This window comes from Carlito syrichta, unplaced genomic scaffold, assembly GCF_000164805.1.
Source record: "Carlito syrichta isolate Samal-C Ts95f unplaced genomic scaffold, Tarsius_syrichta-2.0.1 Scaffold304744, whole genome shotgun sequence".
NCBI lineage: Eukaryota > Metazoa > Chordata > Mammalia > Primates > Tarsiidae > Carlito > Carlito syrichta.
The window spans coordinates 266764-283223 of record NW_007248840.1 but is presented as its reverse complement, the minus strand read 5'-3'; the positions used below and the strand labels follow the sequence as shown (position 1 = coordinate 283223).

General features: G+C 44.4%; 1 protein-coding gene across 10 annotated transcripts in view; it reads right to left on the bottom strand.

Annotated features, from left to right (window-relative positions):
• OS9 (OS9, endoplasmic reticulum lectin) overlaps positions 1 to 15923 on the bottom strand; it is a 30076-nt gene extending 14153 nt beyond the window's left edge. For 7 of the 10 annotated variants that reach the window (XM_021713795.1, XM_021713797.1, XM_008060847.2 and 4 more), the window contains exons 1-5: positions 15543 to 15923; positions 14943 to 15119; positions 13709 to 13772; positions 13507 to 13583; positions 13177 to 13275 (exon numbers count right to left, since the gene is read on the bottom strand). In XM_021713795.1, the coding sequence (XP_021569470.1) occupies positions 13177 to 13275; positions 13507 to 13583; positions 13709 to 13772; positions 14943 to 15119; positions 15543 to 15704 (579 nt within the window). In that variant the 5' untranslated portion in view covers positions 15705 to 15923. The remainder of the gene's footprint in view (positions 1 to 13176; positions 13276 to 13506; positions 13584 to 13708; positions 13773 to 14942; positions 15120 to 15542) is intronic. The other 3 variants (XM_021713799.1, XM_021713800.1, XM_021713801.1) reach the window with 3 other exon arrangements.
• Between the last annotated feature and the right edge of the window lie 537 nt (positions 15924 to 16460).

The window sequence follows — 16460 nt, the reverse complement described above, 5'->3', positions numbered from 1 at the left end:
TCAAAAAATCAGCCGGGGCGTGGTAGCACATGCCTGTAATTCCGGCTACTTGGAAGGCTGATGTGGAAGGATTGCCGGAGCCCAGCAGGTCGAAGCTGCGGTGGCTGGGAGCAGCCAATGCACTCCAGTCTGGGCGACAGAGTGAGACTCCAACTCAAAAAAAAAAAAAATTAGATAGGGAATTTAAAAAAATTTGCAAGAGATACTTAAGTAGTACTTGGAGAGAAATTTATAAGAAACATCAAAGAGGCCAGGTGTGGTGGCTCACACCTATAATCCCAGCACTTTGGGAGGCAGAGGCGAGAGGATTGCCTGAGCTCAGGAGTTCAAGGCCAGCCAGAGCAACACAATGAGACCTCATCTGTACAATAAATTAAAAAAAAATTAGCCGGGTGTGGCGGCACATGCCTGTGGTTCCAGCTACTTGGAAGGCTAAGGCGAAAGGATCCCCTGAGTCCAGCAGGTTGAGGCTGTGGTGGCTGTGAGCGTGCCACTGCACTCCAACCTGGATAATACAGTTAAAAGAAAAAAAGAGGAAAATCTGAAAATGAATGAGTTAGGCACTCATCTCAAGAAGCTGAATAAACAACAAAATACACTCCAAAAAAGTAGAAGGAGGGAAAATAAAGATTAGAGTGGAAATTAATCAAAAAGGAAACAAATACAGCAGAGAAGCTCACAGAGCCAGAAATTGGTTCTTTGAAAAGAGTAACAAGACTGATGAGACTGACCAGTGACAAAATGAGTGAGGCAGAAATAACCCAGGAGGAATGAAAAGAGGAACCCAATCTCTGCAGAGATGCCACAGAGGCTAAAAAGATATCACAAACAGCTTTATGCCAACAAATCTGAAAAATCAGATGAAATTGACAGATCCCTAAAAAATAGAACTCACTAAAACTGACCCAAGTAGAAATAGAAAACTAAAATTTCCTAAAACTACTAAATCAAATGAATCATAGTTTAAAATCTTTCTGCAATAAAAACCCAGGCTAAACTTTACCTGTACCTAAACTACTTATGTATGCAATCCTGACTTGTACCTTCACAACTTTAAAATAAAAAAATTTGAAAAGGAAAAAAAAAAAAAAACCCAGGCTACAATGACTTTATAGGTGAATTCTAGCCAACATTCAAGGAATTAAAAATTTCAACCTTAATAGTCTTCAGAATACAGAACAAGTAAAAATATTTTTTAACTTATTTGTTGAGGCTAGCATAAACTTGTTAACTAAACATTATAAGGAGAGGCCTGAAAGGAAAATTGCAGGTCAGCATCTCTTATATACAAAAGTCCTTTTTAAAAATCGACAGATTAAATCCAGCAAGATATATAGTCAAATATAACGTACATGACCAAATTGTGTTCATATCAGGAATGGATAATTGGTTTAACATTAGAAAACCTATAAGTCATTTAATATTAAATTAAACATAGCCTCAAAACATATGAAGGAAAAATTAACAAAATTGCCAAATCCACCATCACAGTGGGAATTTTAATATACCTCTTTCAATAATGATTGGTCAACTTGACATAAAATTAGTTGAAAATTTGAATAACACAGTTAGAGTCTTGAACTGCACAATTAGAGAAAACACATGCTTTCGGTTTTCACCAGAACGAAAGTCTCAGCAATCACCAAAAAAATCACTGACCCAATGGCTTAAAATTAGAAACCATAGCAGTCATATAAAAACAACAAAAGCAAAACACATTTGTTTAGAAATAAGCATAATTCCAAATATGTTCTGAAACAAGTAGAAATCATCATGAAAATGGAAACATCACGCAGTAAAACTTGAGGAATGTGACTAAAATATTACTCAGAGTGAAATGCATAGCTTTAAATGTATAATTAGGGAAGAAGAGAGACTGAGATACAGTGAGGCAAGCATCCAGCTCAAGAAGTTGCCAGAATAATTGTAACTCATCTCATGGACAAAAGAATAATCTGTCTTATATATAAAGAGCACTCATAAATCGAGAAGAAAAAGACCAACAAGTCATTAGGAAACCAAGCAAAAAATTTGGATGGTTGAAAGAAAGGAGGAGAGAAGAAAAGAAAAATAAATAGCTCTTAAATACGAGTAAAATCATACATCTTTTCTTAAGAAAAATGCAAATTAAAACCATATTAAGAAATCATCTTTATCTGATGCCTAGCTGATGACTGGGCAAAATCCAAAAGTTTAAAAATATTCTGGGTTGGCATGGCTGCCAGAAACTCAACATTCTCATAAATTGCTGAAAGGAGAGAAATTTACCTCAGCAGGGTAATTTGGCAGTACATATCAAAATTATACAAATCTACTTCCAGAAACTTAATCTACATATACTCTGAAGATATACAATTATTCACTGCAGGACTTTTGTGTTAATAAAAAATTTTAAACACCTAAATATGTCCATCAACAGGAAACTACTTATTTAAAAAGGTTTTTTTGTTTGTTTGTTTGTTTGTTTTACAGACAGAGTCTTGCTCTGTTGCCCAGGCTGAAGTGCAGTGGTGCAATCATAGCTCACTGTAGGCTTGCTCACCTGGGCATAAGCAATCCTTCTGCCTTAGCCTCCAGAGTAGCTGGGCCTACAGGTGCAAGCCACTACGTCTAGCTAATTTTTTTTTTTTTTTTGAGTCGGAGTCTCACTCTGTCGCCCAGACTGGAGTGCAGTGGCTGCTCCTGGCCACCGCAGCCTCGACCTGCTGGGCTCCGGCGATCCTTCCACCTCAGCCTTCTGAGTAGCCGGAATTACAGGCATGCGCTACCACGCCCGGCTGATTTTTTTTTTAATTATTTATTGTAGAGATGAGGTCTCGCTGCCCAGGCGGGTCTCGAACCCGCGGGCTCAGGTAATCCACTCACCTCAGCCTCCCAAAGGCGCAGGATTACAGGCTGAGCCACCGAGCCCGGCTAATTTTTTTTTAACCTTATGTAGAGATAAGGTCTTGCTATGTTGCCTAGGCTGCTCTCAAACTCCTGGGCTCAAGCAATCCTCCCACCTTGGCCTCCCAAAGTACTGGGTTTTACGGGTATTAGCCACCATGTCTGACCTTCAAATCTTTAAAGAACAGATTAATCTCAGTCTGGTTCGGTGGCTCACACCTGTAGTCCCAGTACTTTGGGAGACAAGGCAGGAGGATTGCTTGAGCCCAGGAGTTTGAGAGCAGCCTGAGCAATATAGTGAGACTCAGTTCCTTCCTTCCTTCCTTCCTTCCTTCCTTCCTTCCTTGAGAGCAGCCTGAGCAATATAGTGAGACTCAGTTCCTTCCTTCCTTCCTTCCTTCCTTCCTTCCTTCCTTCCTTCCTTGAGAGCAGCCTGAGCAATATAGTGAGACTCAGTTCCTTCCTTCCTTCCTTCCTTCCTTCTAGCCTGAGCAATATAGTGAGACTCAGTTCCTTCCTTCCTTCCTTCCTTCCTTCTAGCCTGAGCAATATAGTGAGACTCAGTTCCTTCCTTCCTTCTTTCCTTCCTTCCTTCCTTTCTTTTTTTGAGTTGGAGTCTCACTCTGTCGCCCAGGCTGGAGTTTGAGAGCAGCCTGAGCAACATAGTGAGACTCAGTTCGTTCGTTCCTTCCTTCCTTCCTTCCTTCCTTCCTTCCTTCCTTCCTTCCTTCCTTCCTTCCTTCCTTCCTTCCTTCTAGACTGAGCAATATAGTGAGACTCAGTTCCTTCCTTCCTTCCTTCCTTTCTTTTTTTGAGTTGGAGTCTCACTCTGTCGCCCAGGCTGGAGTGCAGTGGCACACTCACGGCTACTGCAGCCTCGACCTGCTGGGCTCAGGCAATCATTCTGCCTCAGCCTTCTAAGCCGCTGGAACCACAGTCTTGTGCCACCATGCCTGGCTGATTTTTTGATTTATTGTAAAGACGAGGTCTCGCTATGTTGCTCAGGCTGGTCTTGAACTCCTGAGCTCAGGTAATCCTCTTGACTCTGCCTCCCCAAGTGCTGGGATTACAGGCATGAGCCACTGTGCCTGGCAAGACCCAGTTTCTACCAAAAAAAAAAAGTTATTTTAATTAACTGGGTGTGGTGGGGGCACACCTCATCAACAAGGGTACCTGCATAATGAACATTTGTATACCTAACCCTGAATTGTACCCCACATCTTTAAAATTAAATATTAAAAAAAAAAAAAAAAAACTGTGTGTGGTGGCACACATTTGTAGTCTCAGCTACTCAGGAGGTTGAGGTGAGAGGATCACTTGAGCCCAGCATGTCAAGGCTGCAGTGAGTTAAGATTGTGCCACTGAACTCCAGCCTGGGCAAAAAGAGTAAGACCCTGTCTTTAAAAAATTTTTTAAATAATTTTTAAAAGAATAGATTTGTTTCTATCTTAGCAAACTATCCCACCAAACACAAAAAAGGGAAGTTCTTCAAAACCCTTTTTTAATATAACTTGATACCAAACAATTTGAGGACAATATAAGAATAGAAATTTATAGACCAATTCACTTATGCAAATAGCTGTAAAAGTCAATTGCAGGCCAGGCGCAGTGGCTCATGCCCGTAATCCCAGCAGTTTGGGAGGCTGAGGCAGGAAGATTGCTTGAGCCCAGGAGTTCAAGATCAGCCTAGACAACATAGCAAGACCTTATCTCTACAAAAAATCAAAAATTAGCCACACATGGTGGCATGCACCTGTAGTCCTAGCTACTCAGGAGGCTGAGGTGAAAGAATCTACTAAGCCCAGGAGATCAAGGCTGCAGTAAGCCCTGACAATACCACTGCACTCCAGTCTAGGTGACAGGGTGAGACCCTGAGTCAAAGGAAAAAGAAAGAAATGAAAGAAGGAAGGGAGGGAGGAAGGGAAAAGAAAAGAAAAAGATGGAGAAATCTGACTATATTAGAATTTTTAAAAAAAATTTTTTTTAGTTGGTGTCTCACTCTGTCACTCAGATGGAGGGTAGTGGCATGATCACAGCTCACTGCAACCTCAACCTCCTGGGCTCAGGCGATCCTTCCACCTCAGCATCCTGACACTCCAGGCGCATGACACCATGCCTAGCTAATTTTTTTATTTTTGTAGAGATGAGTCTCGTCATGCTGCCCAGGCTGGTCTTGAACTCCTGGGTTCAAGCAATCCTCTTGCTTCAGTCTCCCAAAGTGCTGGAATTACTAACATGAGCCACTGTGCCTGGCCTGAAAAAAATGTTTTTAATTATAAGTACATTTAAGACACTATAAGCAAAAGAAAAAGACAAAGTACAGATAGAGGGAATGCAGGTGGCAAAAAGGAGTTAAACTTGAAATACACAAAGAATGCCTTCCTGACTCATTCTGGGAGGTCAGCATTACCCTGATATCAAAGCTAGACAATACTACAAGATGCTACAAGAAAAGTACAGACCTATCCCTTAAGAATGTTGATGCACAATCCCTCAACTAAATAGTAGCACACCAAGTTCAGCAGCATATTTAAAGCATTATATATCATTATTTATGTTGGATTTATTCCAAGAATGCAAGGATGGTTCAACATAGGTAAATCAATCAATGTAACACACCACATTAACAGAATGAAGAAACAAATTTCACATGATCATCTCAACTGATGCAGAAAATGCATTTGATAAAGTTCAACATCCTTTTCATGTAAAAAAAAAAAACCACTCAATAAATTATCAAGGGACATTATCAAGAGAGTGAAAAGGCATCCACAGAATGGGAGAAAATATATATTTTTTTTGAGTTGGAGTCTCACTGTCACCCAGGCTGGAGTGCAGTGGCACGCTCTTGGCCACCGCAGCCTAGACCTGCCGGGCTCCGGCAGTCCTTCCGCCTCAGCCTTCCAAGTAGCTGGAACTACAGGTGCGCGCTACCACACCTGGCTAATTTTTGATTTATTGAAGAGACGAGGTCTCGCCAAGTTGCCCAGGAGGGTCTCGAACCCATGGGCTCAGGCAATCCCCTTACCTCGGCCTCCCAAAGTGCTGGGATTATAGGCATGAGCCACCATGCTGGTCCATATCCAGAATATATTATATAAAGAACTCTCACAACTCAACAACAAACAACTCAATTCAAAACGGGCAAAGAATTTGAATAGACATTACTCCACAAAAGCTGTACAAATGGTCAATAAACACATGAAAAGATGCTCAATATCATTAGTCATTAGGGAAATGCAAATCAAATCCACAATGAGAGACCACTTCACGCACATTAAAATGGCTATTATTCAAACAAACAAAAAACAAACAAAAACAGGAAAATAAGTGACGCAGAAGATACAGAGAAATTGGAACCCTGTGCATTGCTAAGAGGAACATAAAATGATGCAGCTGCTGTGGAAAACAGTTTGGCAGTTCCTCAAAAAAACGAAACATAGAATTACCATAAGGCATATTCTCCTCCCAGTACAGAACCAAAATAAGTGAAAACAGGGACACAAACAGATACTTGTACACCCTTGTTCACTGCAGCACATTATTCACAAGAACCAAAAGGTGAAAACAACGCACATGTCCATCCATCATCAGATGAATAGGTAAAGAAAATGTAGTATAGACGTACGATGGAATGTCATTAAGTTATCAAAAGGAGTAATATTATGTTATATGCTACAACATGGATGAACCTTGAACACATTACACCAAGTGAAATAAGCCAGACATAAGGACAGATACCATATGACTCTACTCATATAAAGTACCTAGAACAGAACATTCACACAGACAGAAAGTATAACAGAAGCTGGGGGGAGGGGGAAGTAGGGAATTATTGCTTAATGAATACAGATTTTCTGTTTGGGATGATTAAAACTTTTTGAAAATAGTGGTGATAGTTATACAACATTGTGAATGTACTTAATGCCACTGAATTGTACACTTAAAAACTGTTAGAATAATTTTGTTATATATTTTCCATAATTTAAAAAATAATTTAAAAATTGAATTCCCCAATTTAAAAAACCTAATAATTCTACTTTCTATGTATTGCTCTGGAGAAATTCTTGCACCTTCACAATGAGACCGACATTGCAGCACTGTGTGTGTAAAAGTATTAGAGCTGAAACCTAACTGTTTAGCTCAGGGGAATGGGTGAGTAAACAATGGAACACAAACGATAGTCATCAAAATCACTGAACTAGATCTCCATGTCATGCCAATAAATAGCAAAAACATTCCTCAGTGAAAAAGTAAGTTGACACCAGTGATGTGTGTGTGTGTGTGTGCATGTGTGTGTGTGTGTGTGTGTGTGTGTGTACACACAGGGGTGCCAAAAAATGTTTGCGCATATTGATATTCACTCAAAAGATGGCGTTAATCAAATGAATGCTAGCGTCACCATATGACAGGCAGGACAGTCAAAGAAAATGGCAGAAGCACAGCTGAGTGAATGTCATACTACACATTGCTACCATAATTTAATTCAACTTTGAAAAATAATATATAGATAACATCTCTTAAAATGTGTATACAGGTCAGGCTCGGTGGCTCAGCCTGTAATCCCAGTACTTTGGGAGGCCGAGGTGAGTGGATTGCCTGAGCCCGCAGGTTCGAGACCCGCCTGGGCAGCGAGACCTCATCTCTACAATAAAAATCAAAAAATCAGCCGGGCGTGGTAGTGCATGCCTGTAATTCCGGCTACTTGGAAAGCTGAGGTGGAAGGATCGCCGGAGCCCAGCAGGTCGAGGCTGCGGTGGCCGGGAGCAGCCATTGCACTCCAGTCTGGGTGACAGAGTGAGACTCCAACTCAAAAAAAAAAATATGTATACAATTTATTTTTTGGCATATATATGTATATCCCAGCTTGTTCATCTGGTTGCTTCTGTCTTCATTCTTGTGCCCTGATGGACCATCAGGTGACTGGGTAAACCCCTCAGTCCAGGGGGGATATGGTGGGGTTTTATATATATATATATATATATATGTCATTGTTTTTTGTTTTGTTTTTTTTTGAGTCAGCATCTCACTGTCACTCAACCTTGAACCCCTGGACTCAGGCGATCCTTCCACCTCAGCCTCCCCAGTAGCTGAGATAACAAGCATGCACCATGCCCAGCTAACTTTTTTTTTTTTTTTGTAGAGACAAAGCCTTACTTTGTTGCCTAGGCTGATCTCAAACTTGTGGGCTCAAGCAATCCTCCTGCATTGGCCTCAAAATGCTGGGTTTACAGGCATGAGCCACAGTGCCTGGTCACTGATATATAATTTTAAGACACAAAACAATATATATTATCTGTGATACATGTGTCAGTGATAAAAGTATAAAACAAACATAGTGATGGTTGTGGTTGTTTCTGTGTTTTATTCCTTTTTTAAAATTCCTTAAAAAAACAAACAAACAAACAAAAACCCCCTGAGACCTGAAACAACTATGGCAAAACATTAACATCTGACATTTGACATAGCCATGGCTTTATGGATCTCTATGAAATTATTTTTTGTATATTTGAAACATGTCATAAATTAAAAAAAAAAAACTTTGATAGTGCTAGGATCTTCCTTGATGTATGAATTGAGATAGGGATTCAAACTTATTTAATTTCACAAAGTTAACCAGTTGTCCCCAAACCCCATGGAGACTGCACTTTTAGCAAACACCTTGCAAGTTGCTTGTAAGGAGACACTGGGAAGATGAAACCCCACCATGCCCGCCCTGGACTGAGGGGTTTACCCAGTCACCTGGTGGTCCATCAGGGCACAAGAACGAAGACTGAGAAGCAACCAGATGAATGCCCTCAACTTGCTGCCATCAAGACCTCCAGACTTGGCAGTGAATGCCCTACCCTTTCATTCTGGTTACAACTGTGGAATTCTCTCCATCTGAGGTGAGCTGCTCTCCTGTGTTCTGCATCCTGCACCATCCATGTTCTTTCCTCATTCTTTCTCTTGTACCTTGACCTCTCCTCCTCTCTACTACGACATATCTCAAGGAGACAATTCCAATGTGTCCTGGTCTGCTCCACCTTAAAACACACTCTCACCACAGAGTACCCCCTATCCCCAGCCCCGAAGCTCCTGGAGCTAGTGCTCACCTTCTTTCTCCCCTCCATATTGAGATGCTTCAAAGATTTTATGTCTTCACCGCTTTTCTCAACACTTCATCTTCCTCGTTCTGCTGAAATGCTCTAGCAAAGATCACCAGTGACCTCTGTCACCAAAGCCAACCAAAGGACTGATCAGGGGCAACTGGGAGTAGAACACTTAAGAGTTTCCATCTGGATCTCTTCCCTACTGCCTAAATTTCCACATGCATACTTTGCTTTCATTAAACTAATCATCCCTATGATTACCCATAAGCAGTTTTGTATTTTTTTTTTTTTTTGAGTGGGAGTCTCACTCTACTGCCCAGGCTGGAGTCCAGAGTGCAGTGGCACACTCATGGCCACCACAGCTTTGACCTCGACCTGCTGGACTCGGGCAATCCTTCTGCCTCAGCCTTCCAAGTAGCTGGAACCATGGGCATGCACCACCGCACCCAGCTAATATTTTGATTTATTGTAGAGAAAAGGTCTCACCAAGTTTCCCAGGCTGGTCTCAAACTCCTGGGCTCAGGCAATCCTCTCGCCTCGGCCTCCCAAATTACTGGAAGTACAGGCTTGAGCCATCACGCCCAGTCTATAAGCAGTTTTTAATTCTCTTCTTTGAAGATTCGGGTACAGCCAACACCACAGACCAGTTTCTCTTTGAGATATGTCCTTCCTTGGTCCCATGTCACCACAGTCTCCTCTCTGGCCCCTTTCTGCCCATGCACTCAATGATGGCTTCCTCAAACTGTCCCACTCTTGTCATCACATGCTGTATCTTTAAATTTCACCCATACCATGGCTTCAGTGAAAACTGATATGATGATGACTCCCGGGCCTCTGGGTTCAATTCGGATTTCTCTGTTGAACTTCAGACCCACAGACCCACAGCCTCCTTGGAAATCTCTACATGAATGCCCAGCAGTCACTAAAATCATCATACTCAAAACCAAGCTCTCCGCTTTTCCTCAGCACACCCCCTCCTCTTCCCACTGTACCCCTCTCAGCAACACAAATCCCACCCATCCAGTGGCGCAAGCCAGAAAACCTGGGAATCAGTCTTGATGCCTTTTCTCTCATGGATTTGACTCCCAAATCTCTTTCCATGTAGTCACATTTCCTCAACCCCGGGCCACCTTCATATCTCACCTGGGTTACTGCAACAGCAGAACTCAGCTCTCAATCACTGCTATACTCCAGTCAGAGTGAGCCTTCAAATCCAAAATTTCCACCATCATATTCTGCTTAAAATACCTCATTGATACCCCATTGTCCCTTGGATTGTCCAAACCCAACAAACAGCCACAGAGTTCTTTGTGACCTGTGACCTGGTCCCCAAAAATGACCTAGCCTTATCTCCCACACTGTCTTTCCCAGTCATCTCCCCAGTCCCTGTGAACCTGGTGATTTCTGGAATAGGCCACTGCCCCTTGCCTCCAGGGTTTTTGTACCGTCCATCTGGAATGCCCTTCTTGTCTCCTCCCCCATCCTCTGTAGTTGCTGGTCTAACTTCTTATCCTCCACGGTCAGTTCAAAGGTCATTCTCCCAAGAGGCCCCCCTTTACCCTAGACTTGGTTCATTCCTTTATGGGGTATTCCCCTAAGGTCTGAACTTCGCTTGTTGCAGTATTTATCCAGTTTGTGGCTGTTCCTTTAACATGTCTCCTGGGAGCAGGACTAGGTCACTCCATCACCACTTGATCCCCAGTTGCTATTACAGTGCTTGGCACAGGGCATATGTTCAACAGATATGAGCAAGACACACTGCCTTCGCCCTCACTTCTTGGCCTACTGAAGGTGCAAATGCCCAAAGAAATGACTAGAATACGATGAAGTGCTACACAGATTATACACATGTGCAGATGCCTGTAGGTATACATGGATGTGAATGTATGTATATGAAGTGCTGAAGAGCACAACTAACTAACTTCCTGGGTTAGTCAAGAAAGATGACATCTGAACTGGCTTATCGTTCATTCCATTCATTCAGTGAATAATGGCTGGGCATCTACTTGGGGCCAGGCACTGTTCCAGGTGCTGAGGATACAGCAGAAAACAAGACAGACATTATCTATGACTTCCTGGAGCTTATTTTAGTGGGGGCAGACAAAGACAGATATTAAACTCAAACAAATAAAATCATTTCAGGTAATGATACAAGTTTTGAAGGGTACAGAACACTGTAGAAGTTTACCAGGACAAGGGGGCAGCAGGGTGTCTGTGTATCTGTGTCTATTTGTCCATGTTCCCAATGGAGTTGTCATCTGAATGTAACCTGAATGAGGGAACAGTGCCAACTGTTCAAAGATCTGTGCAAAGACTGCAGAGCAAACAATGAGACCTGCTGGTTCAAAGGACAGAAAGAAGGCCAGTGTGGCAGAAATACAATGAGTATTTATATCTCCATTCCAGACCTTGGCCCTGAACTCCAGAATCACAGAGCCAACTGCCAACCGGAAATCACCACTAGGATGTCTAATAGACATCTCGACCTTCAAATATCCAAAACCAACCTCACTTCTTCCCCCCAAACCTGCTCCTTCGTGCTCCAGCCCATGACAATTCTATCATACCAGTTGTTCAAGTTAGAAATCTTGAGGTAATCCTTAATTCTATCCCATATCCAGTCAATCAACAATTCTTACTGCTCTACCTTCAGAACATATCCAGAATCCAATGGTTTCCCATCACGTCCACTGCTACCACCCTGGTCTGTGCCGAAATATCTGGATCTTATGCTTTGCGCAAAGCAGAATCATTGAAGATTTTCCAGGACTGGGCAGAGAAGTGATACACGCTTGCAGGTGTGTAGGCGCCATGGGTCAATTTCGGGGAATGGTGCAAGATGGCTGATAACATACGAATAACTTGATTTGGGCATGGTGGGAGTGTTTATGCCATAGATACTGGCAAACATTACAAATCAGGGCTTCTCCCTAGGCCCACCCCCCACAGATCTGGGTGTTCAACACTTACTCACATGGCTGTAGGTGAAAGTCTGTATTATGAAGAGATAATTCTGGTAGGTAGCATGTGGTTCTCTACAGGCGTGTGTATTGTAGTTGTGAATACATTAGAATCACCCAAGGAGCTTTTTCCACTATACATCTGCCTGCCTGCCTCAACTCAGTTAAGGACCACTAGATGAAGAACACTTGTCCAAAGGGTATTGGTGGTGACGTGGGTGAGGAATGGAAGTACCAACCACAGGAAAGCAGAGGAGAGTTTTGAGAACTACCTAGAAGTAGAAAGAATGGGCTTTGTTCTTTACTCTGAGAGAACTAGATTCCTTTCCTTCATTTTACTTCACTTCTGTGATTCTTTTATTGATGTCTGTCTTCTCCTTTGGGCATTCTATAAGGGCAGGGCCTACACATTTGCTCACTACTGGATCCCCAGATCTAAGGCTGATACCTTTATGCATACGCACACAGCAAGACATCACTGAAGAGTTGATAAAGGAAGAAAGGAGGGACAAGGGGAGGGGGAAGGAAGAGTCAAGGATGGCATTCAGGTTTACAGTTTAGGTGATGGAAAGGAGAAATGTGGGGGGGGGAATTATATGTGGTTGGTGGTATGGAGGGAAAGATCTAGAAATGCTGACTTGACATGCCTCTGAGTATCCAAGCAATGATGTCCAGCTGGCAGCTGGAAATATGTTTTAAACTTTGGGTTTGCTCTTGCTTCTCTTCAACTCATTCTCCTTGAGCAGTCAGAGTGACCTTTTAAAGCATAATTCAGATCATGTCATCCACCATTTAAAACCTTCCAATGGCTTCTATTTGCACTTGGAATGCAATGAAACTCCTTTGCAAGGCCCACTAGGTCCTATGTGACTAGTTTCTGCTCAACTCCTATATCCCTTTCCTTCCCCATTGTGCTCTGGCCACAGTGGTGTCCTTCCTGCTGCATTTCCCAGCCTTTGTCTCTGCAGAACCTACTGCCTAGAATGCCTTTCTGGGACAGCTCCTTCCCATCCTTCAGGTCTCAGCTCAATCCTTAACTCCTCTTGGAGTCCTTCCTTGCCCATCTATCTAAAGCAGAACCCTTCTTCCTTCCCTTCCCCTAAAAATAAAGAAAAAAAAAAACTTTGGGTTTAGGGTCTGGGAGAGATCCTCTTGACTGTAAGAGGCAACCCTGTCTGCTTCCCTGAGAATCGGAATTGTCACCGAGGCAGTGTCAACTTCTCTCCCTCAAGACTTACCCGAACCTCGGCCTCCCGGGGCCTCCCATTGAGGTCGCACTTGGACCCATTGCCGTAAGTCTGGCTGTGGTAGCGCTTCAGACGATGCTGCTTAGAGGCCTAGAGAAGACACAAGGTGGGAGGGAGGGAGCATGAGCAAGAGTGTGAGGAGGAATAATGACACTGCACCCCCACAGGGACAAAAGTACAGCCTGAGCCCCAGGGGCTTTGTCCTAATGGCTGCCAAGCCCCAAGAAACCTATTGGCTAATTCTGACCTCCCCATCCCCTTGTCAGAGATCTCAGTCTGTAGCCAGGACCCCTTTCTCTCCCAATCCCACACTCCTGCCACCTTGGCTGTTTCATCATCCCAGTCGAAGGCCGATTGGTAGTAGCCGAGATAGAGGACTTCACCTTTGACCTCTGAATCTGCAAGAGAAGCCACCGTGAAGCACCGTTACTCTCTTTTAAGAGGACTAGGAGGGAACTGGGGAGGCAAGTCACCCTCCATGATACGATGCTGAGGGCTTAGGGAACACGTAGGAGCAAGTCACCTTCCATGTGGTACTGCTGGATGTGGCGTCCATAGCAGAATTCATATGTCCACCAGTCCTTGGTCTGACAATGAAAAAGTGAACAATCAGAGGGGTGGAGTGCAGATGTTTCTTCTTGGAACCAGAGTCTCCTGGCTCCAAGACACACAACCTCTCATCTCCCTCTACTCCCACACTCAATTCTGCAGACTCTCAGTGAGGAAGGAGAGCTGTTTTCCTTCTGTGACCCAGAGAGACACCTCTAAAGTCTGTTTTCTACCTGTGGTCTTTCCATTCCTCCCTTTTTAAAGATTTTTAAAAATCCTTCTTTGTCCTCCATAAAGATAAGAAATCATGGTATCCTTGAAGCAGTCATATCAGGGAAATATAAAAGACTCCAAAATCAAAAATTAATTGAATCTCTACAACATTTTTTGCACTGTTCTGGTCACTGGGAATACAACTGTGGACAAGGTAACATTCTCTGACCTCATGGAGCTTACATTCTAGTGCTGGGATTCAGACCAAAAATAAACAAATGAATTCAGTCAATAAGGTGACTTCATATCATGAAAAGTACTATGATAAAAGTAAAATACGATACTGTTGGACAGAGAGTGATGGGGCCAGGGGTGACTTTACCAGGTCGGCTTCTTTAAGGAGTACCCCTCCTACCCCACACTAACCCTCTTTAGGCACTGCAGTCTTGCTTTAACCCTTTTCTGAGATCTTCTTGCCTAACCTTCCCCTGCATTCAGCAAAGTTATCATCAGCCGTTGTGGGATTCTTTACTTCTCTCCTGTCCATATAATCTGTCTCCTCCTTCACTGGCCTTTCTTCTTCTTCTTCTTCTTTTTTTTTTTCTGAGGCAGAGCCTGAGTTGCCCAGGCTGGAGTGCAGTGCTCATGGCCACCACAGTTCACAGCCTTGACCTGGTGGGCTCAGGTCATCCTTCCACCTCAGCCTTCCAAGTAGCTGGAACTACAGGAGCTCGCCACCAAGCCCGGCTAGTTTGTTGATTTACTGTAGAGACGAGGTCTCGCCAAGTTGTCCAGGCTGGTGTCGAACCCCTGGGCTCAGGCAATCCTCTCGTCTCAGCCTCCCAAAGCACTGGGATTACAGGGGTGAGCCACTGCGCAGGGCTCAAGCCTTCTTAACTCCTACAGGTCTCCCCTAGATTCCACCTCATTCAACCGCACTCAGGTTCACTCAATGGTTCCCAGGCTCTCAATCCATCCATCCCAGTCCCTTTCACCTTCAGCAGGCAGGGAGCATCTCTCATTGGACTCAGCAACTCAGGGATCCCAGGCCCCTGGTAAGCCGGTGCTTCCTCCTCCCTTTCACGCTGGAAGTGAATAGCTCCAGCTGGCAGGCGACATTCGTAGCGCTGTTTGTACTTAGAGGAGACAATCACCACGTCCGAAGCTTGGCTCTGGGAGAGAAGGGAGGGTCGGGGGGCAGGGAGGCAAAGAAAGGCTGGGATCAGGGAGAACAACGAAATCCCTCTTCAGACCCTGGGGAAGAGCCCAGTCAAAGACAGAACGAGACACAAGTCCTCCAGCTGTGTCTGGTGGTTGGGGGGGGGGAGAGGGCGTTCCCACCTCTCCATGGGGGCGGAGTCTGAGTGTTTCGATCGTGAACTGGGACCTGGATATTGACAGCGGGAAGCCCCACCCTCTACCAATCCCAGGGAAGGCTTCTCTCAGTCCGCGATCCTCATCTTAAAAGCCCTGCCTGCTCTTCCCGTATTTCCCGTAGGCTCCCGCCCCAGACTCCGCAGCTGCCCTTCTTCCTCTACCTCTTTTCCCCCTTTCCTCTTCTGACCGGGACCCTCGTCCCTCATCCGCCTCCTCACCTGCCCTCCCATGACAGGCAACGGCAGGATCTCGATCCCATAACGCATCTCGCTCAGCTCCTCCAGGTTCAGGCTCCCGACACTGCCGGTCAGACTCGCGGGCAACAGGAGCCCCAGAAGCAGCAGCCCCAAGAGACTGGACAGCAGCGTTTCCGCCGCCATCTTTTGTTCCCCTCCTTATCCAGGGACGCTTCTTCCGCCCTGAACCGGGCAGCGGCCTCTCCCCGCCCATTAGCGTCGCACGATTTCATTGGCTATGCATTCTGTCCTTCTCACGTACTCTATTCCCATTTGTAAACGTGGCTCCAAGGCCCTCGGGGAGGTGGATCCCGACGAGCAGCAAAATCAGTCCCTGCACATGATTGGCCAGAAAGACCAACCAATCATCGACGAGATAGGACCCCCCCTCCCTTCCCCCTCCCCTATTCCAGACAGGCGTGGTCTATGCGCACCCCGCCCTTCCCAGAAGTTTTTCCTCCGTCTTCGCTCAGCTGTCATGCGCATTTCGTTACTTTTTCAGACCTGTGTTGTCTCTCGCCCGGCGCGGGATAGAGTATTAGGGCAGATTGGTGGGTGGATGCGGTACCCCTGGAAGTTACTTAATATTTGTTGCATGACAGTTATATACAGAAGCCTATCTCTTTCCATATGCACATAGTACTGTAGGGCCATCAGGTAATATGTGTCAAAACCTTTTCATATGACATAGCGGAGTTGTCCTCCGATAAAATTATCCTAAAGAAATCATGGGGATTGCCAGACTAGGTGGTGCGCACCTGTAGTCTCAACTACTTCGAAAGCTAAGGCAGGAGGATCCCTTGAGCCCAGGAATTCAGGATTCCTGGGGAACATAGCGGGACCGCGTCTCTACTAAAGAAATAAAAAGGCTTCAGGTAAGTGGGGCGGAGGGTGACTGGC